General features: G+C 46.4%; 1 protein-coding gene across 1 annotated transcript in view; it reads left to right on the top strand.

Moving 5' to 3' along the window:
* LOC137571407 (serotransferrin-A-like) overlaps positions 1 to 21,874 on the top strand; it is a 91,922-nt gene that overhangs the window by 12,999 nt on the left and 57,049 nt on the right. Inside the window, exons 3-5 of the mRNA XM_068280442.1 lie at positions 3,396 to 3,504; positions 13,264 to 13,455; positions 17,502 to 17,640. Coding sequence (XP_068136543.1) covers positions 3,396 to 3,504; positions 13,264 to 13,455; positions 17,502 to 17,640 — 440 coding nt within the window. The remainder of the gene's footprint in view (positions 1 to 3,395; positions 3,505 to 13,263; positions 13,456 to 17,501; positions 17,641 to 21,874) is intronic.

Genomic DNA, 21,874 nt, shown 5'->3' with positions numbered 1-21,874 from the left:
TCGTTAATACCTGGCGCCAAATTCGTTAATAAGTCAGGCCCTTTTTTCACGGCGCCCTTTTTTCATGCGCGCCTTACTGTGTGTATGGAGTTTCATCCATAGTCAACTTTAGTTGCCCACCTGGCTAGAGAGACTAATGAAATATTCTACATGTATTTTTTGAAGGACACAATCGTTTTAATTGCCATCAATTACAAATACTATACAGTCAAATCTCATTATAGTGAACTCTGATATAGTAAACCTCTGTATATAGTAAACTCAGTCCTCAGGTCCCAGCAAATGCATCTCTATAAATATTCAATGTATGACCAATTATGATATAGCGAAGTGATATAGTAAACTAATTTTTCTGGTCTTTTTTGGTTTACTATAACGGGATTCTACAGTAGTTACTGAATGCCAAATCCAATAAGCTTTCATGGTGTTCTCCTTTATCATTTTACCTGAATAAAAGCCTTTTCGTTCTATGCCCTTCTTCTCCCCTTCCTCTTTTTTGTGACTTGTTTATATACTGTAACTCTATTAACTACAGAAAGCTCCATTAAAGCGGCCATGAACTCTGAACTTTCTCTCTGCTCTAAAAGATACACAACAGCATAAAAACCTTCAAACAAAAACATTTCTTTGTTACAGTTGATACAAATCCTACAATAAATCTGAAGTGTGTCTACTTCCTACTTTCATGGAAGCAGACATATTGTTAACATCCTATGTTTACAAATTAGCAGTTTTGCCATGGCAGAGGAGATTCCTGAGCTGACACAGCTGAGGAACAGTTCCCATTCATTGATCTAAGTCTCAGTGTGAATGAACACCACGTCTATTCATAAACCCCTTTATTCATAAACATCGTCCACGCAGTCCTTCCTTTTTGCATACTAATAGTAAGCATACTGAAGTCACCACCGATGACATCTTGTCGCCAAATTGTAAAATTACATCTACATTTTTTTTTTCAATAAAATATCCCTTGTTACCTTATTTTTACATTTTAAATTAACCCCTGGCCTCCCACACTCCCCTAAAGTTACCAAATGTTTTTTGTTTTTGAAAAAAAATATTTACAAATTAAAAAAAAATCATAAATTGTTACCTTAGGGACTCAACTTTTTTTAATATGTATGTAAACAGGGAATATTACCATTACTTTATAAGTGATGGGCTTGTAATTAAGGATGGACGTAAAACTGAAAAAATGCACCTTTATTTCCAAATAAAATATTGGTGTCATACATTGTACTAGGGAAAAATTGTAAACATTGCAATAGCTGGGACAAATGGGCAAATAAAATGTGTGGGTTTTAATTACGTTAGCATGTATTATTTTAAAACTATAATGGCTGAAAACTGAGAAATAATGAATTGTTTCAATTTTTTCTTATTTTTCCTGTTAAAACACTTTTAGAAAAAGATAATTCTTAGCAAAGAGTACCCCCCAAAGAAAGCCTAATTGGTGGCGAAAAAAAAAACCAATATATAGATTGTGATAAGTAGTAATAAAGTTATAGGCAAATGAATGGAAGGAGTGCTGACAGGTGCAAATTGCTCTGTTTTTTTAGGCCTCTTTCACAGTGCGACATTAAAGTCGCACGTTAAAACAACATTTAGGTCGCATTCACAGTGGGACGTTATGGTTGCACGGTATAAAATCTTATAACGCAGCTTACCGCACTGCAATGCTAATCCTATGGGTCGTTCACAGTGTGACGTTAAAGTCGCATTAAAAAATGTTGCATTGTGGTAACTCACTGCTTGCAGTAGGTTACCTTTTAACGCAGACACGTTGCGACTTTAACGTCGCATTAAAACCCCCACATGTGGTGGGGGTGCCCGATAGTCAAAAAATTCTGGGATGATATTAGCCTCTTGGCTGGGAGACTGCTAAAAGAAAAATTTGAACTTACTCCAAAAGAAGCAATACTTAGCTATACAGATACGGAAAAAAAAAAGAAAGCTCCGGATGTCGATTGATCAAAGAATATGGCACAATAGTGGCTAAAAGCATTATTGCTAATAATTGGAAAAATCTGGCCACTTTGGATACAAGGGAATGGTTTGTTGGGATGGACGAACTGTGTATGAATGAGGGGCGGGGTCATGCAGCCAGTTATGAAGTGTGGAGAAGCCTCACAACTAACCTTAGTTAGGTCATCTGAAGGGGAGGGGCTGGGGAGGGGAGAAGGGCATGGGAGAGAAGGGCATGGGAGAAAAGGGCATGTGTAAGAGGGTGTTGTGGTATGAGCGAAGGTTGTGTTTTGAGAAGGACAGACGTGTACCAGGCTCAGCAATAGTCGTCTAATGATGAGGTAGGGTGTGAAAAGAAAGACCGAAAACGCTTGTATGTAGCTCCTACCAAACTATGATGATCACACAATTCAGTTCAAAGGTACGGCAAGAAAACTGCATTGCTAATGCCTCATGTAACTGATTTCTCATGAATTTGGGTCTGTGTGCTGAGTTTGAAAGAAAAAAAAAAAAAAAAAAAACGCAACTTCCCACTGTGAATAGAGCCTTAACGCAGAATAACTCACTGCAATGAAAAATCAATACCCCATTCACAGTGCACATGTTGCATTGGTGACTAACGCTGCATGTTAAGTGAAAGTACTGCATGCAGTGCGTTATACACGTTATTAGCTGTATTGGACTATTTGCACATGCTCAGTAATGACTTGGAAACATACTTTTCATTGCCTGTATGCTCTACTGTATGCGACCATAAAGGGGCATTAAAGTGGACCCAAATTAAAAATACAAGATTTCAGAAATAAAATCTATTTTCTAAATTATAATAATAAATAGCAGCCTTTTTTCAGCTGCATGATGACAAATATAAAATATTTTACATTTATTGTAGGAACCCGTCCCTTCCTTTCAAATTGCCGGGATTTTTCCGGCAAACTGGTGTAGTAGATGTTGTCTGGCAATAGAGGAATTGCTAATGGCTGCCCCCAGTATAACCCTAGTTATGCAAAGAGAAGGGTGAAAAGCATGAACTGAAATGCTCACAGGATTGAAGGAGTGTTTATTTATCTTTGTATGTGTCAGAGTGCTGCAACTAAATATTTTTAATTTAAAAAATGTTTAGTTTTGGTCCGCTTTAAGTTGCGTTGCAACTTTTTTGGGGCATTGCATTCTAATTTGCGTTGCAACTTTAACGTCGCATCAAAACGCAATGTCCTACTGTAAAAAGAGGCCTTAAGGGGAAATACCCTTCAAAGTAAAGTGGTTAAGCACAGATGAGGGGGGAATTAGATAGACTAAACTCTCTAAATACATACAGGGTGCATTTCTCTATGTTTTCCTTCTGTCCTGTGCAAGAGTTCAGGTCTACTTTAAATTTCTGCATATCCAGACATTGTAACTCTTGTCATGTAAATGTTGTTTTCCAGAAAGGTGCTGCAGATGCCGTCACGCTGGATAGTGGAGAAGTTCACAAAGCTTCCCTTACTCCTTACAGCCTGAGGCCAGTCGCCGCTGAAAACTATGGCACCAAGGAAGGTAACGGAATTCAAAATCAAGTATGGTGCAAATTTGTGCACACGTCTCCTGCTTAAGGCAGACCCAAATCAAGCATTTTTTTAATTCAAAATATTTAGTTGCACCACTCTGACACATACAAAGATAAATAAGCACTCCTTCAAGCCTATGAGCATTTCAGTGCATGCTTTTCACCCTTCTCTTTTCATAACTAGGGTTATACAGGTGGCAGCCATTACTTCTGAGTAGTGTTGGGCGAACAGTGTTCGCCACTGTTCGGGTTCTGCAGAACATCACCCTGTTCGGGTGATGTTCGAGTTCGGCCGAACACCTGACGGTGCTCGGCCAAACCGTTCGGCCACATGGCCGAACTAAGAGCGCATGGCCGAACGTTCCCCGAACGTTCGGCTAGCGCTGTGATTGGCCGAACGGGTCACGTGGTTCGGGCCCGAACGCGCTCTGATTGGCCGAACGGTCACGTGGTTCGGGTAAATAAATACCCGAACCACGTCATATCTCCGCCATTTGTCTGTGGGTTTAGCTTTGGGTAGGCAGGCAGGGTAGTTCGCTCTCCAGCCACGCTAGCCAGGGTCCCCCCCAGTCATTGTGTGTCGCTGCTGGGAACAGTAGTACACCGCTCGCTCAGCCACACTATATATAGCATTGTTTACTGCCACTGTGTACCTCGCTCAGCCACGCTATATATATAGCATTGTGTTTTCTGACACTCTGTGTACACGGCTTAGCCTGACTAATATAGCATTGTGTGTACTGCCACTGTGCACCTCGCTCAGCCACGCTATATATAGCATTGTGTGTACTGCCACTGTGCACCTCGCTCAGCCACGCTATATATAGCATTGTGTGTACTGCCACTGTGCACCTCGCTTAGCCACGCTATATATATAGCATTGTGTTTTCTGACACTCTGTGTACACGGCTTAGCCTGACTAATATAGCATTGTGTGTACTGCCACTGTGCACCTCGCTCAGCCACGCTATATATAGCATTGTGTGTACTGCCACTGTGCACCTCGCTCAGCCACGCTGTATATAGCATTGTGTGTACTGCCACTGTGCACCTCGCTCAGCCACGCTATATATAGCATTGTGTTTTCTGACACTCTGTGTACACGGCTTAGCCTGACTAATATAGCATTGTGTGTACTGCCACTGTGCACCTCGCTCAGCCACGCTATATATAGCATTGTGTTTACTGCCACTCTGTGTACACCGCTCAGCCAGACTATATACCGTTGTTTACTGACACTCTGTGTACACCGCTCAGCCAGACTATATACCATTGTTTACTGACACTCTGTGTACACCGCTCAGCCAGACTATATACCATTGTTTACTGACACTCTGTGTACACCGCTCAGCCACACTATATACCATTGTTTACTGACACTCTGTGTACACCTCTCAGCCAGACTATATTGCATTGTTTACTGACACTCTGTGTACACCGCTCAGCCAGACTATATACCATTGTTTACTGACACTCTGTGTACACCGCTCAGCCAGACTATATACCATTGTTTACTGACACTCTGTGTACACTGCTCAGCCAGACTATATACCATTGTTTACTGCCACTCTGATTCTGCTGGGAACAGTAGTACACCGCTCGCTCAGCCAGACTATATGGCATTGTGTTTACTGCCACTCTGTGTACACCGCTCAGCCACACTATATAGCATTGCGTACTCTGCCAGTCAGTGTGTATATTGCTGGGATCAGTAATACTCCACTCACCGTCAACCACTATATGAGCTCAACATGAGTTCCCCAGAGACCTCCGCTGTGAGCAGCACTCCCAACAACAGCAACAGCCAACGCCCCACGCAAGCTATAACATCCACCCCAGCAGCCAGTGGTCAGCAGCAGCCCTCCCCGGAGGAGAACGTTGTGTCCATCGGTCCGGCGCCAGAGCGATTAATGAGGGCTGCCATTGAGGAGATGATGGGGCCTGATGTGGAGGAGGAGGTCTGGCTCAGGCCAGCATCCCAAGTTAATGTTGAGGACGATGAGGGGTCTGTGTCTGGGGATGTTGGGGTGGCAGAGGTGGTGGGTGGGTCAGACTCAGGAGAAGAGTTGTATGATGAGGATGATGATCGGGACCATCTGTATGTGCCTCAGAGTCTGACCCCGGAAAACATGTTGTATCGTGTGTTTAGGTACTAAAATCTGCGTTCCCTCCCAGTAGTGTTGGGCGAACAGTGTTTGCCACTGTTCGGGTTCTGCAGAACATCACCCTGTTCGGGGTGACTATATAGCAGACTATATAGCATTGTGTTTAATGCCACTCTGTGTACACGGCTCAGCCACACTATATAGCATTGTGTTTACTTCCACTCTGTGTCTGCTGGGAACAGTAGTACACCGCTCACCCGCCACTGTATAGCATTGTGCTCTGTGTCGCTGCTGACAATAGTGGTACACCGCTCACCCACCACTGTATAGCATTTCTGTACTGCCACTGTACTGCTGCCAGTCAGCGTGTACTTTAAGGATAAGTGAAATGAGGAAGAAATCCGGTGAAAGAGGGAGGGGCAAGGGAAGAGGTGTTTCCCCTGACGGTTCACGTACAGGCCACAGGGGAGCACCCAAGAAAACCCACTCAATACCGCCCATGTTGTCCAGGACAACAACCCTCACAGATCCAAAAGAACAGGACCAGATAATTACTTGGATGACCTCTCAAGCGTCCAGCAGTGGGTTAAGCAGCACCAGCACATCACGCACGAGGTCCGAGTCCTCAGCCAGTTACAAGGAGCCAGTGGGCACAAAGCTGACACAACCGGCAGCGACACCACGCACACAACTGCCAGATAACCAGACGACGTTGGAGTGAGCTGCGCAGAGGTTGTTCTGGGGAGCTCTACTCCACGGCGGCGGCCCCCCACAATGACATATGACGAGTTTGAGGAGATGGAAGAGGAGGGTATGGACAATGTGGACATAGACCCAGATTTTGTTTGTGAACGAGAACATCGCCGTCGTAGCAGCAGCACAGATGAGTCTGTTGAGGAACCCACTGCTGCACGAGTTCGCCTTGTGCCACAAGGTAGGCGGCGCGCAATTTCAGGCACCGCAAGCATGGTTCAAGTGAGAGGCAAAAGAGGGGCAAACAGAAATCGCCAGCAAGGCAGGTGCTCCAAAGTCTGGGCTTTCTTTGAAGACTGCACTGAGGATGTTACCATGGCGATTTGCAAGGTGTGCAAGACCCGCCTGAGCAGGGGGAAAAGTATTAACAACCTCTCCACCACCAGCATGAGCCGCCACATTCTATCCAAACATCCCACTCTGTGGGCAAACGCGGCAGGACAGGGTACCACCAGCAACACTGCCTCCCTTGGGTTCACCAGACTCACCACCAGACCCGCCTCAGCAGCAGCAGTAGTCCAGCCATTGCGTGGTTCACAACATTCACAAACATCAGACGATGCTGACACTGTCACTTTCCGGACTAGTGCTCTTGAGGTCTCCCAGTGTTCATCAAACACAACAACCAACAGCCCTTCGGTGTGCAGCCCTACGGTTGAGTTGTCTGTCTCTGAGATGTTTGAGCGCAAGAGGAAATTGCCAGCAAATGACCCCCGGGCCGTGGCAGTAACAGCCAGCCAGCATAGCCAAGGTTCTGGCCTGCGAAATGCTGCCATATCGAGTGGTGGAGACAAACAGCTTCAAGGGCATGATGTCAGTGGCCATCCCACGTTACGTGGTTCCCAGCCGCTACCACTTTGCGCGCTCTGCAGTGCCTGAGTTGCATGAGCACTTGGTCAGCTAAATAACCCGAAGCTTGAAGAATTGCCTGCAAGGTTCACCTCACCACTGACACCTGGACGAGTGCGTTCGGCCAGGGTCGATACATCTCCCTTACCGCGCACTGGGTGAACCTTGTGGAGCCTGGCAGCGATTCCTCACCTGCTACGGCGCGGGTGTTGCCCACGCCGCAAACAGCTGCACCGCCGTCCCTCCCACTGGATAACAACAGCAGCACCTACCTCTCTGACTCCTTCTCCTCCAACGCATCTCAAAGCTGTACCTCATCCGGAAACGCTAACCCAGCACCAGCAGCAGTAGGATCGTGGAAGCAGTGCAGCACAGCTGTTGGCATGCGTCAGCAAGCGTTGCTGAAGCTGATCTGCCTTGGGGATAAGCAGAACACAGGGGAGGAAATTTGGAGGGGAATAAAGGAACAGACAGATTTGTGGCTGGCACCGCTGGACCTGAAACCGGGCATGAAGCTAGACACCTGGCACGAACTGGCAATGTACGCAATAGAGGTGCTGGCTTGCCCGGCAGCCAGCGTTATGTCGGAACGCTGTTTCAGTGCTGCCGGAGGCATCGTCACAGATCGGCGTATCCGCCTCTCCACAGAAAATGCAGACCGTCTGACTCAAATTAAAATGAATCAATCCTGGATTGGAAACGACTACGCAACACTCCAGGACCCCAACCAAGTAACATGACCAATGAACATCTGGGATGGTTTAGCGTTTCCGGTCCCTGTTTATTGAACCTCTCATCTGTATTACATTTATGACTGCATGGCGGTACAAAGCATGCTATCCGCACGCTTCTTGTCCTCATGCAAGGCCTGGGTTGTTGTGTCTCACAAAGCGTGGCCTTCTCCTCCTGCGCCTCCTCCTGTTCCATCACGTGTGCTGCTGCTGCTGGGTTAGCGTTGCCGGTCCCTGTTTATAGAACCTCTTATCTTTATTACATTTATGACTGCATGCATGGCGGTAAAAAGCATGCTATCCGCACGCTTTTTGTCCTCATGCAAGGCCTGGGTTGTTGTGTCTCACAAAGCGTGGCCTTCTCCTCCTGCGCCTCCTCCTGTTCCATCACGTGTGCTGCTGCTGCTGCTGCTGGGTTAGCGTTGCCGGTCCCTGTTTATGGAACCTCTTATCTTTATTACATTTATGACTGCATGGCGGTACAAAGCATGCTATCCGCACGCTTCTTGTCCTCATGCAAGGCCTGGGTTGTTGTGTCTCACAAAGCGTGGCCTTCTCCTCCTGCGCCTCCTCCTGTTCCATCACGTGTGCTGCTGCTGCTGGGTTAGCGTTGCCGGTCCCTGTTTATGGAACCTCTTATCTTTATTACATTTATGACTGCTTGCATGGCGGTAAAAAGCATGCTATCCGCACGCTTTTTGTCCTCATGCAAGGCCTGGGTTGTTGTGTCTCACAAAGCGTGGCCTTCTCCTCCTGCGCCTCCTCCTGTTCCATCACGTGTGCTGCTGCTGCTGGGTTAGCGTTGCCGGTCCCTGTTTATGGAACCTCTTATCTTTATTACATTTATGACTGCTTGCATGGCGGTAAAAAGCATGCTATCCGCACGCTTTTTGTCCTCATGCAAGGCCTGGGTTGTTGTGTCTCACAAAGCGTGGCCTTCTCCTCCTGCGCCTCCTCCTGTTCCATCACGTGTGCTGCTGCTGCCAGGGACGGATCTAGGGGGGGGGGGGGGCAAGCGGGTCTCTTGCCCCAGGCGCAATTTGTTGAATTCTTAAAAAGGCGGCAAAATGTGGATGGGGAATGGCAGTTTAGGCGCCAAAACCTGACCTTGCCCCAGGCGCAACTTGGAAGCAACTTGGTCTAGATCCGTCCCTGGCTGCTGCTGGGTTAGCGTTGCCGGTCCCTGTTTATGGAACCTCTTATCTTTATTACATTTATGACTGCATGGCGGTACAAAGCATGCTATCCGCACGCTTCTTGTCCTCATGCAAGGCCTGGGTTGTTGTGTCTCACAAAGCGTGGCCTTCTCCTCCTGCGCCTCCTCCTGTTCCATCACGTCTGCTGCTGCTGGGTTAGCGTTGCCGCGTGGTCCCTGTTTATTGAACCACTTATCTTTATTACATTTATGACTGCATGGCGGTAAAAAGCATGCTATCCGCACGCTTTTTGTCCTCATGCAAGGCCTGGGTTGTTGTGTCTCACAAAGCGTGGCCTTCTCCTCCTGCGCCTCCTCCTGTTCCATCACGTCTGCTGCTGCTGGGTTAGCGTTGCCGCGTGGTCCCTGTTTATTGAACCACTTATCTTTATTAAATTTATGACTGCATGGCGGTACAAAGCATGCTATCCGCACGCTTCTTGTCCTCATGCAAGGCCTGGGTTGTTGTCTCACAAAGCGTGGCCTTCTCCTCCTGCGCCTCCTTCTGTTCCATCACGTGTGCTGCTGCTGGGTTAGCATTACCGGTCCCTTTTCCTGGAACCTCTTATATGTATTACATTTATGACTGCATGCCGACAAAAAACATGTTACCTGTGCAAAGAAAACAGACATTTCCCGCATTTAAAAGACAGTTTTCCCTTTGAAACTTTAAAATCGATTTTCTCAAAAACTATAAGCTCTTTTTGCTAATTTTTTTTTCCTCTTGTACCCACTCCCAAGGTGCACATACCCTGTAAATTTGGGGTATGTAGCATGTAAGGAGGCTTTACAAAGCACAAAAGTTCGGGTCCCCATTGACTTCCATTATGTTCGGAGTTCGGGTCGAACACCCGAACATCGCGGCCATGTTCGGCCTGTTCGGCCCGAACCCGAACATCTAGATGTTCGCCCAACACTACTTCTGAGCTTAGTAGGAGGTTTTAGGTCATGGGTGTGTTTTTCATCAGCTACCCTCCCTCACAGTGGCGTCGGCTATGTGAAATCTCACACAAGCTGAGATCACCTCCCCTGTGACATCATCAGTAGCACCCTGTGTTTTGTTTTTGTTTTTTATCTCCTCCACCAGTCTGCCGGATTCTGTCCTGGCAATACGAAAGGAAGGGAGGGCTTCCTCCAACAAATGTAAAATATTTTATATTTGTCATTATGCAGCTGAAAAAAGGCTGCTATTTATTATTATAATTTAGAAAACAGATTTTATTTCTGAAATCTTGTATTTTTAATTTGGGTCCGCTTTAACCACTTCAGCCTAACTGGACGAAAATGTTCGTCCAGTTAGGCTGCGCGCACTCCCGCGGGTCGCGCGCGCTCCTGCGCAACCCCCCCCCCCCCCCGTGCGCGCCCCCGCTGCTGGCCGTTAGCCCACCGATCAGTGAAAGGGATTATAAATCCCTTTCGCTGATCGGACCCCCCGGAGAAAAGCCGACAGCGTCTCTTCAGACTCTGCGGCTTTTCTGAGCTCTGGTCTCCTTTCTTCTGCCTGGGAGCGAGATCGATCGCTCCCAGGACTTTTTGACTATGGCCAACTTGTGGCCAAATAGCAAATTACACCAAAAACACACTTTGTGTTAAATAATTACATTTTAATACATTAAATAAAAAACCTGTTTTAAACCGTGGCATACCACAAGAGGTTGTAATGACAAGGGCTTCTTTCACACAGTAGGCTGAAATGTATGCTTGTCCGACAGTTAAAGAGGAACTGTAACGACAAAACGGCCCCTGGGGGGTACTCACCTCGGGTGGGGAAGCCTCAGGATCCTAATGAGGCTTCCCACACCGTCCTGCGTCCCTCGGGGGTCTCGCTGTAGCCCTCCGTACAGCCATGACGCAATATTTACCTTCCTGGCTCCTGCGCAGGTGCTCTGATGGCTGTCGGCGCCGAAGTAGGCGGAAATACCCGATCGCCGTCGGGTCTGCTTTACTGCGCAGGCGCAAGTTTCCGGCGCCTGCGCAGTAGAGCGGACCCGACGGAGATCGGGTATTTCCGTCTATTTCCGTGCCGAAAGTCACCACAGCGCCCCCGCTGGAGCCAGCAAAGGTAAATATTGAAGCTACAGTCGGCTCTGTCGCCGGCTGTTCGGAGGGCTGCAGTGAGACCCCCGTGGGACAGAGGACGGCGTGGGAAGCCTCATTAGGATCCGGAGGCTTCCCCCACCCGAGGTGAGTACCCCCCAGGGGAGGTTTTTGTTGTTACAGAGTCTCTTTAAGCCTCCTGTCTGCTGGCCACTGAGCACCAATCGGCTGCAATTACATGAAGCCAAATTGCAGTGTTTTGTAGGAAGGACATCATGTATTGCTTTGATCCAGAAAAATCATCTATCTGCTCTGAGGCCTTGATCACATTGCATTCAGTTCGCATGTCCATCCACGCTTTTTTTGCGATTCCCAGCGCATGGGTGGGCGATTCGTTTTGTGCTTAGCGGTTTCCTACGCGTTTTTTCTGTGCAGTTTTGTAATTCACTCCCTTTGACCTGGAAAAGAATAAACACAATGTATTTCTTCTTAAAAATGCAAACACAATCGCTACACAAAGCAATTTTGTGAGCGTTTTGCATTTCTCCTATACTTTCCATTGAGGTGGAATCGCTTTAAAAATGGTACAGGCACCGATTTACTGAACGGACAGCGCACAACCCACGCTGATATGAAACTTCTCATAGACATTTATTGTCCACACGGTTGGGGGGCGTTTTTAAGGACCGCACGTGGATGACAAAAAGCAGAAAAACGCCTGTAGTGTGAACAAGCCCTGAGAGAACATTTTTTCCTCCTGTGAAGAAGAATGGCCTCTCATGAGTCTGCGTTATTTATTTGTTGTGTGTGTGGTTGCAGCTGAATTGGCCTACCGTCAGCAGGATGACAATATATGCCACTGGTGTAAAGAGAACAGGCTGGTCCTCAATACAGCCAAAACTGTAGAGATGATCATTGGCTCCAGAAAGCATGCCCCCTCCCCACCTCCAATCTACATGGATGGGACTGAAGTCACTAGAGTAGGGATGGTCAACGACATACAAATCATTTGGAGTTGATGCAGCATTATGAAAATTTTGTATGCACATTTATGCAGCTTGAAATTGAACCAATCAAATCCTTCTGAGGTAAAACTCAATTGGTCCATTTTTAAGCTGCATACATTTGCATACAAAATGTGCATAATCCTGCATCGACTTGAAATTATTTGCATCTCATTGACCATCCCTACACTAGAGTACCCTGTGTCCACTTCCTGGGCACAGCCCTCTCCAATGACCTGAGCTGGAGGGCCAACACCACCTCTTCCCAGAGAAAAGCCCAGCAGAGACTATTCTTTCTTCAACAACTGAAGAATTTCGGTATGGCTCAGAAGCTTATGGCAAGCTTCTACTCCGCCACTATTGAATCTGTCCTGGTCTGGTGTGCTGTTTCCTCCGCCAGCGACAGACACAAACTACAGAGTCATCAGGTCATCAGGTCATCAGATCATTGGGAAACCCCTCCTCCCACTTGACCTCCTCTACGCAGTGTTTCCCAACCCTGTCCACAAGGCCCACCAACAGTGCATGTTTTGTGGAAATCCACAGAGGTAGTTAATCAGCTCTGCTGAGTCACTAATGACCTCACCTGTGCATGTTTGTGGTTTTCTGCAAAACATGTACTGTTGGTGGGCCTTGAGGACAGGGTTGGGGAACTCTTCTCTACAGCACTATACTGTGCTCCAAAACATTGAGGGTAAATAGCGATCCTGAACTCTCTTCACATGCTTCCCCCTAATAGTTTGATCACTGGTCATTGCTATCAACATGTAGACTTCCTCATGCTCTCAATGTATCTTGCTTCGCTGCTACAAATGGTACGCCATATATTGTGTCTACTCTGCTATATACCGTGTGTTTTCTGTATATTGTCCTTCCTTTCTCCTTCTTGTGTCCTGCTGTGTGCCAAACCCAATTACAGGGACGGGCCAGTCTTGCTTGGTGAATAAAATGTTTCTGATTCCAATTGTGAATATGTCAGAACAGTTTTATGTTTTCCTTATGTTACTGTCATTGTGTAGCTAAAGCCCGTCCTACACATAACAATAATACACTGTTGAATTGTTTTCTTATGCAGCACCAGATACGTGCTATTATTCAGTGGCTCTAGTGAGCAAGACAAGTACTTTCATGTTTAAAGACCTCAAAGGGAAGAAATCCTGCCACACTGCAGTCAAAAGAGCAGCAGGTTGGGTCTCTCCAATTGGAACTCTCCTTTCAAAGGGGCTTTTAACGTGGGAAGGACCTGAGATCCAGTCTTCTGAGAAAGGTACATTTTATTTCTACACCCCACAGTCCATACATGCTATTGTGAAAGTGATATTGGCACCAAGACAGGACACAGAATTTTTATATTGTGCTTTTCTCCTGGCCACTAGGGTGCAATCTATAGGCAGTATTCAGGGTTGGTTCTAGTAACAATGGGGCCCCCAGGTAAAATAAATCCAGGAGCCCCCAAATTTGTTGCAGCCAAATTTCCTCCCAGGGCACCTCACCGGCTGCTGTCCCTCCTGTTCCCCCTCCCTTACGACCACCACCCAACTTAACTGTGTTCCCTGAGGCCCCTGCAGAATTTTTGGTAGAGTAGTGTCTCACCTGCTCTGGCACGCAGGCATCACTGTCAGTCCAACTTCATCCTTACAGAGGATGGAAGTGCATAGAGCCATGGATTGAAAGAGGTGTACATCCGCTGGGACAGGTGAATGGGCCCTATGGGGACACAGTTAAGTTGGGGAGGAGACTCCTTGGGGGGCCCCTAGAGGCTCTGGGGCAATTTCCCCCTTTGCCTCTATGGTATCTCTGGCCCTGGCAGTGTTAGTAGCAGGAGTCTTGCACAAGGCTCTTTCTGCCTTGTGGACAGGGGTGTAGCACTAAAGACCAACTTGATGAACACTGAGATAGAACACTGTCACTTAAGAGAGAGGGTATCTTGTTTTTAGCAACATGTTCTTTGCATCATATTACAAGCAAGATGTGTAAAAAAAAAAAAAAAAGGTCCCCAAGAAGCCCATTTAGTTGTACGTCAGAAATGTGATGCAATGGATTTACAGTTCAGCAATAATCTCATCATCCATGTGGAAACAGAAACATGGCCTTTGTATGAGAAAGCACATATCATGGCAATTACAGTGGCTTGCAAAAGTATTCGGCCCCCTTGAAGTTTTCCACATTCTGTCACATTACTGCCACAAACATGAATTAATTTTATTGGAATTCCACATAAAAGACCAATTTTTACACCAAGTGGTGTACACGTGAGAAGTGGAACGAAAATCATACATGATTCCAAACATTTTTTACAAATAAATAACCGCAAAGTGGGGTGTGCATAATTATTCAGCCCCCCTGAGTCAATACTTTGTAGAACCACCTTTGCTGCAATTACAGCTGCCAGTCTTTTAGGGTATGTCTCTACCAGCTTTGCACATCTAGAGACTTTATGTTTAACCTCCTATGCCGCCGGGAGGCACCGCTCAGGCCCCGCTGGGCCGATTTGCATAATTTTTTTTTGTTACACGCAGCTAGCACTTTGCTAGCTGCATGTAACCTCCGATCGCCGCCGCTACCCGCCGATCCGCCGCTATACCCGTCACCGCAGCCGCCCCCCCCCCCCCCAGACCCCGTGCGCTGCCTGGCCGATCAGTGCCAGGCAGCGCTGTGGGGTGGATCTGATTCCCCTTCCGCCCCATCGCCATGGCGACGGGGGAAGCCGTCCAAGAGATCCCGTTCTTTGAACGGGATCTCTTGATCTCCGTTCGCCGGAGGCGATCGGAGGGGCTGGGGGGATGCCGCACAGCAGCGGCTATCATGTAGTGAGACATTGTCTCGCTACATGAAAAAAAAAAATTAAAAAAAGGTATTTGCTGCCCCCTGGCGGATTTTAACAAACCACCAGGGAGGTTAAGGTCGTTGTCCTGCTGCAAGGTGAACCTCCGCCCCAGTCTCAAGTCTTTTGCAGACTCCAAGAGGTTTTCTTCCAAGATTGCCCTGTATTTGGCTCCATCCATCTTCCTATCAACTCTGACCAGCTTCCCTGTCCCTGCTGAAGAGAAGCACCCCCAGAGCATGATACTGCCACCACTTGACAGTGGGGATGGTGTGTTCAGAGTGATGTGCAGTGTCAGTTTTCTACGATACATAGCGTTTTGCATTTTGGCCAAAAAGTTCCATGTTGGTCTCATTAGACCAGAGCACCTTCTTCTACATGTTTGCTGTGTCCCCCACATGGCTTGTGGCAAACTGCAAATGGGACTTCTTATGCTTTTCTGTTAACAATGGCTTTCTTCTTGCCACTCTTCCATAAAGGCCAATTTTGTGCAGTGCACAACTAATAGTTGTCCTATGGACAGATTCCCCCACCTGAGCTGTAGATCTCTGCAGTTCGTCCAGAGTCACCATGAGCCTCTTGACTGCATTTCTGATCAGCGCTCTCCTTGTTCGGCCTGTGAGTTTAGGTGGACGGCCTTGTCTTGATAGGTTTACAGTTGTGCCATACTTCTTCCATTTCTGAAAGATCATTTGAACAGTGCTCCGTGGGTGTTCAAGGCTTTGGAAATCTTTTTGTAGCCTAAGCCTGCTTTAAATTTCTCAATAACTTTATCCCTGAGACCCTGACCTGTCTGGTGTGTTCTTTGGACTTCATGGTGTTGTTGCTCCCAATATTCTCTTAGACAACCTCTGAGGTCGTCACAGAGCAACTGTATTTGTACTGACATTAGATTACACACAGGTGCACTCTATTTAGTCATTAGCACTCATCAGGCAATGTCTATGAGCAACTGACTGCACTCAGACCAAAGGGGGCTGAATAATTACGCACACCCCACTTTGCAGTTATTGATTTGTAAAAAATGTTTGGAATTATGTATGATTTTCCTTTCATTTCTCACATGTACACCACTTTGTATTGGTCTTTCATGTGGAATTCCAATAAAATTGATTCATGTTTGTGGCAGTAATGTGACAAAATGTGGAAAACTTCAAGGGGGCTGAATACTTTTGCAAGCCACTGTAGATCTAATCTGAAAATCACAGTGGGAACAAGGCCTGAACCAGCTCCTTAATTTTTTGGGCGCCTGGTGCCTGAATTCGTGCATAACCACAACCCCAAGTCCTGGTTTTTTTTTTGTGGGGCACCCGATATTGTAAACAGCCACTAACGTATACGCGCTATGCAGGGGAGACCAGCGGCAAGGGATCTGCGATTGGAACTCAGGGAGGTGAGTTGCTGACTGTATACAGCACGTCCTGCTGCGCTCACTCTGCAGCAGAGGGGGGAGCATGGAGGGCGGCCTGGGAGATGAAAGGAGGGAGAGGTTGGGCCGCCCTCCCCACAGCTGCGGCTCTCCCTCCATTACAGCTCCCCCTCCCTCAGCGCTCAGGGCAGCCACACTGGCCGCACGGCCCTAGAAACAGGCCTGCACACTTACCTGATGAAGCAGAGTAGTTTGCACACGGGTTTGTACAGTATAATAAGTCAGAACTCTTTACTGAAGAAAAACACGCAGAGATTAAATCATACACAACTATCAAATAATGCCGCTTACTTAGAACAGAGAGAAACACACAGAGAACACAGGAAATAAAGATCCCATAAAGATCATCATCACATTTTACACCCAGTGACATCTCGTGGTTTCCAACATCACCAAATCCATGCCAGGATCCATGGACCAGTAGCAACCATTCTTCCAGGTGTCCTCGAGACTTCTTCTTTGAGGGCTCTTTTATACTGCAAATGGAAAAACACAATCACATTGTGATTTATTTGCAATTTCCTATGCGATTTTCTGTGATTGGGTTGCTCTCTGCTGCTAGGAGCACAAGGAGAAACACAGAAAATATGCAGCATGAGGGACGTTTGCGATCGAGCAAAAATGGGATCGCAGCTGTATCACAGTAGTATAAAAAGGTTCCTGTGATTTTCTGCACTTTGAAGATGTCTTTTTACTTTGCGACTTGCATGCAAAGGGAAATGGATCACAAAATGTAGAAGATTGCATCCTATACAATAAAACCTAACTGTCCCAGCATACACTTCTGTCCCTGTGTCCGTGGGTTTGCGTTGCTGCGCATGTGCCGCACGGACAGCCGTTGAGACAGGAGGACGGGGCCAGGGAGCCGGGCGTGCGTATGTGTGGATATGTGCGCTCTAGCGGGGCGGGTGGGCACCCATGCACACTGACATATGGCGGTCGCAGTGATAAGAGAAAGAGACCTAGAGCCCGTTTTTAAATGGGCTTAGGTCTCCTAGTCTAGTATAAAAGAACTTTGAAAAATAATTCTTTCTTTTAACACAGTATTTTTGGGTTTCAGTTGTTTCAGAATTCTTCTCTGGTAGCTGCGCTCCTGGAGCCACAGAACCAAACTTGTGCAAGTTGTGCGCAGGAAAGGACGAAAATAAGTGCAAGGCATCTGAGAGTGAGCCGTTTTATGGCTACTCAGGAGCATGCGCGTGAGTATACAGCAACCCAGCCTTCCAGTGATGTGTCCTTTTTATGTTCTGTGACTCAAATTCTACTGCACTCTAGGAACTCTACAAGCAATTCTGATATTAATGCTGATGTCTTTCCTTGGTAGAAAGAGAGACAAAATATAATAAGAAGATGGGCAGATTCCATTCAAGGCTAAGGGCATTTAAGAGACTGTACACCTTTCATGCAGTCTTTATTGGGTGCTTACCAGCAATGAAAGCAAAGATGGAGAACCTGGATAGGGTAATTTTTCGCTACTGTACATGTGCTTACAAAAGCATTCCCTTCCCAATTATTTTGGAGCCATGGACAGTCCATCGAAAGATCTCCAGTTATTTTGGAGCCATGAACATTCCATCTAAACATCCCCAGTTATTTTGGAGCCATGGACACTCCATCTAAACACCCCCAGTTATTTTGGATCAATGGACATTCCATCTAAACATCCCCAGTTATTTTGGAGCCATGGACAGTCCATCTAAACACCCCAGTTATTTTGGAGCCATGGACATTCCATCTGAACATCCCCAGTTATTTCGGACCCATGGACATTCCATCTAAACATCCCCAGTTATTTTGGAGCCATGGACAGTCCATCTAAACACCCCAGTTATTTTGTGAGCCATGGACAGTCCAACTAAACACCCCCAGTTATTTTGGAGCCATGGAAAGACTAGCTTAACATTCCCAGTTATTTTGGAGTTCTGGGCCTTTTAACCTTGAAGTAAGGAAACTCACTTCAGGTTAGATACATACCTAAGTAGAGGGAAATCTCTGGATACCATAGAGCCTTCCTGGTCCTCGCTCCGCACCGTACTTCCAGCGCCATGCTGGTTGAAGTTATTTATCCAGCAAGGTCTTTAGTACTCTTTGGCCGCCTTCAAAAAAACTCATGTGCCCAAGTGGTTCTGAAGATGAACACATTCATACTGTTCATGCATGAGCCCAGACTCCATGTGCAGTATGGATCGTCTCATCTTTGAACCTTTTCGGATCCGTGAGTTGTTTGGAAGGCAGCCTGTGGATTGCCGCAGATAGATGTTTTTGAGTGCTCTCCCTCGCCACAGCTGGTTACAGTGGCTATTAGTCTCTGTGAGACTGGCCACAGTACCCACAGTGTAATGTGATGCAATGGAAGTGCTTTCGAATGACGCAGAGCATTGCTGAGCGGTAGGATTGCATTAGAGTCAATAGCACTGCAACAATCTATTATAGATTGTTGTGGTAGCGGAGCAATCGGCAACCATCAAAAATCCAGTGTCTCACTTCCTGTCCTGCAGGGAGCATGCCACTGATTGGGGGCAGAGCTAGGAAAATTACCCTGTTGGCGCAGTCTGCCACATGTTGTATTATATACTAAATGGTTTGGTGCAATTGTCCTGCAACGGCCTCTCCTGCCACAGGAAAATTGCACCTCATGTGTTTTAGCACAAAGAAATGGAAGAAACACACAATGCGACACAGTGTGTGTAGAGCTGCTCAAATCCGGAACCGGGAGACATCCGGATAGTTCTATCCAGATATCTCCCAGTTACCTGTGCTTCAATCTTACCTGTCTGACGTCTTCTTCGGTCCGTCCCTCGGCGCCTCCCACGATGCGGTCCAAGCGGTGGTCACGTGATTACAAACACTTCCTCCTTCCGGGTTGAGGCAGGAAGTGTTTGTAATCACGTGACGCGCGTGGAGCGCATCGTGGGAGGCGCCGAGGGACGGACCGAAGAAGACGTCAGACAGGTAAGATTGCCCCCCCGCCCACCCCGCACAGGTTTACTGAGAGATATCCGGATAGCAACTATCCGGGTATCTCCCGGTTCCGGATTTGAGCAGCTCTATGTATCCTTGAGAAAAGATGTCCTCCATGGCTCTGTTTTGTCTAACAATTTATAGAACGTTTTTGTGATGTCAAGTAAATAAAAATGGAGATTTATTGAAAAGGTTTGCTGTCCCATCTGTATTTTATGTCTTTTAGAACAAGTGTACATCCTCTTATTTGAATCCAGATGGTCATTCCTCTGTGTAGCTGCAATGTCAGGGGGAATTTAACAGGATGTCAGAAAGAACTCAAATGCATATATGACTTGTCCTTTAAAGTGGACCTGAATTCAGAACTTCCTCTCTGCTCTAAAAGATACGCAACAGCATAATAACCTTTAAAGAAAACATTTACTTGTTGCAGCTCACAGAACTCCGGCAGTAAATCTGCCGTGTTTCTACTTCCTGCTTTCATGGAAGCAGACAAAGGGTTAACATCCTGTGTTTACAAATTAGCCGAGGCTGCCTAGGACTGCTGAGATTCCTGTGCTAACACAGTTGAGAAATCAAATTACACTTGTGATTACTTACAGATGAAGGAGAATTAGACATGCTTTTCACTCTAAACATAGAGTGGATTAATCTGTGTTTTCCTTGGGTCCTGTGCATGAGTTCGGGTCCAGTTTAAAGAAAAAAGAAATGTATAAACCCCATAGCTAAAAGTAGGCAATAATGGTTATGATCTTGTACTGAGAACATTGAACCACTCATAGAATTGATGGTCCCTCAGCAGGACTCACAATCTATACGTCTCAGCAGACTAGGGCTAGTTTTGACCATTATAATTTAGCCTATCTACCAGTATGTTTTTTGGAACTGGAAAGAAACTGGATCACCAGAGGAAAGAGGATACAAAGGCCATACAGATACTTTAGTATCCTGGTTAGGATTGAAATCTCTAGTACTGCAAACTGAGATTAGTGACCTAATTTCCACATTTATAATTTAGTGTTGCATATATTAATCCAAAATTATTTTAATAAGCTGCGAAGTGGATGCAGGTGATCTTCTGCATCTTTGATCATAACTGCAGCACCCTGATTCCTTCTGCAACATCTTCCTGGAGGGTTGTAGTCTATTATTATTTAGTATTTACCAGGAATATACAGTGGAGGAAATAATTATTTGACCCCTCACTGATTTTGTAAGTTTGTCCAATGACAAAGAAATGAAAAGTCTCAGAACAGTATCATTTCAATGGTAGGTTTATTTTAACAGTGGCAGATAGCACATCAAAAGGAAAATCGAAAACATAACCTTAAATAAAAGATAGCAACTGATTTGCATTTCATTGAGTGAGATACGTTTTTGAACCCTCTAACAATAAAAGACTTAATACTTAGTGGAAAAACCCTTGTTTGCAAGCACAGAGGTCAAACGTTTCTTGTAATTGATGACCAAGTTTGCACACATTTTAGGAGGAATGTTGGTCCACTCCTCTTTGCAGATCATCTCTAAATCCCTAAGGTTTCGAGGCTGTCTCTGTGCAACTCTGAGCTTGAGCTCCCTTCATAGGTTTTCTATTGGATTAAGGTCCGGAGACTGACTGGACCACTCCATGACCTTAATGTGCTTCTTCTTGAGCCACTCCTTTGTTGCCTTTGCTGTATGTTTTGCGTCATTGTCGTGCTGGAACACCCAACCACGACCCATTTTCAGTTTCCTTGCAGAGGGAAGGAGGTTGTTGTTCAGGATTTCACGATACATGGCTCCGTCCATTTTCCCCTTAATGCGATTAAGTTGTCCTGTGCCCTTAGGAGAAAAACACCTCCAAAGCAAAATGTTTCCACCCCCATGCTTGATGGTGGGGACGGTGTTTTGGGGGCCATAGGCAGCATTTTTCTTCCTCCAAACACAGCGAGTTGAGTTAATGCCAAAGAGCTCTATTTTGGTCTCATCAGACCACAGCACCTTCTCCCAGTCACTCACAGAATCATTCAGGTGTTCATTGGCAAACGTCAGACGGGCCTGCACATGTGCCTTCTTGAGCAGGGGGACCTTGTGAGCCCTGCAGGATTTTAATCCATTGCGGTGTAATGTGTTTCCAATGGTTTTCTTGGTGACTGTGGTCCCTGCTAATTTGAGGTCATTCACTAACTCCTCCCGTGTAGTTCTAGGATGCTTTTTCACCTTTCTCAGAACCATTGACACCCCACGAGGTGAGATCTTGCGTGGAGCCCCAGAGCGAGGTTGATTGATGGTCATTTTGTGCTCCTTCCATTTTCGAACAATCGCAGCAACAATTGTCACCTTCTCTCCCAGCTTCTTGCTAATGGTTTTGTAGCCCATTCCAGCCTTGTGCAGGTCTACAATTTTGTCTCTGGCATCCTTGGACAGCTCTTTGGTCTTTCCCATGTTGGAGAGTTTGGAGTCTGCTTGATTGAGTGATTCTGTAGACATGTG

This window comes from Hyperolius riggenbachi, chromosome 4, assembly GCF_040937935.1.
Source record: "Hyperolius riggenbachi isolate aHypRig1 chromosome 4, aHypRig1.pri, whole genome shotgun sequence".
In the NCBI taxonomy this organism is placed as follows: domain Eukaryota; kingdom Metazoa; phylum Chordata; class Amphibia; order Anura; family Hyperoliidae; genus Hyperolius; species Hyperolius riggenbachi.
Note: the sequence above shows the minus strand (reverse complement) of the source record. Positions and strands in the feature narration are given on the sequence as shown.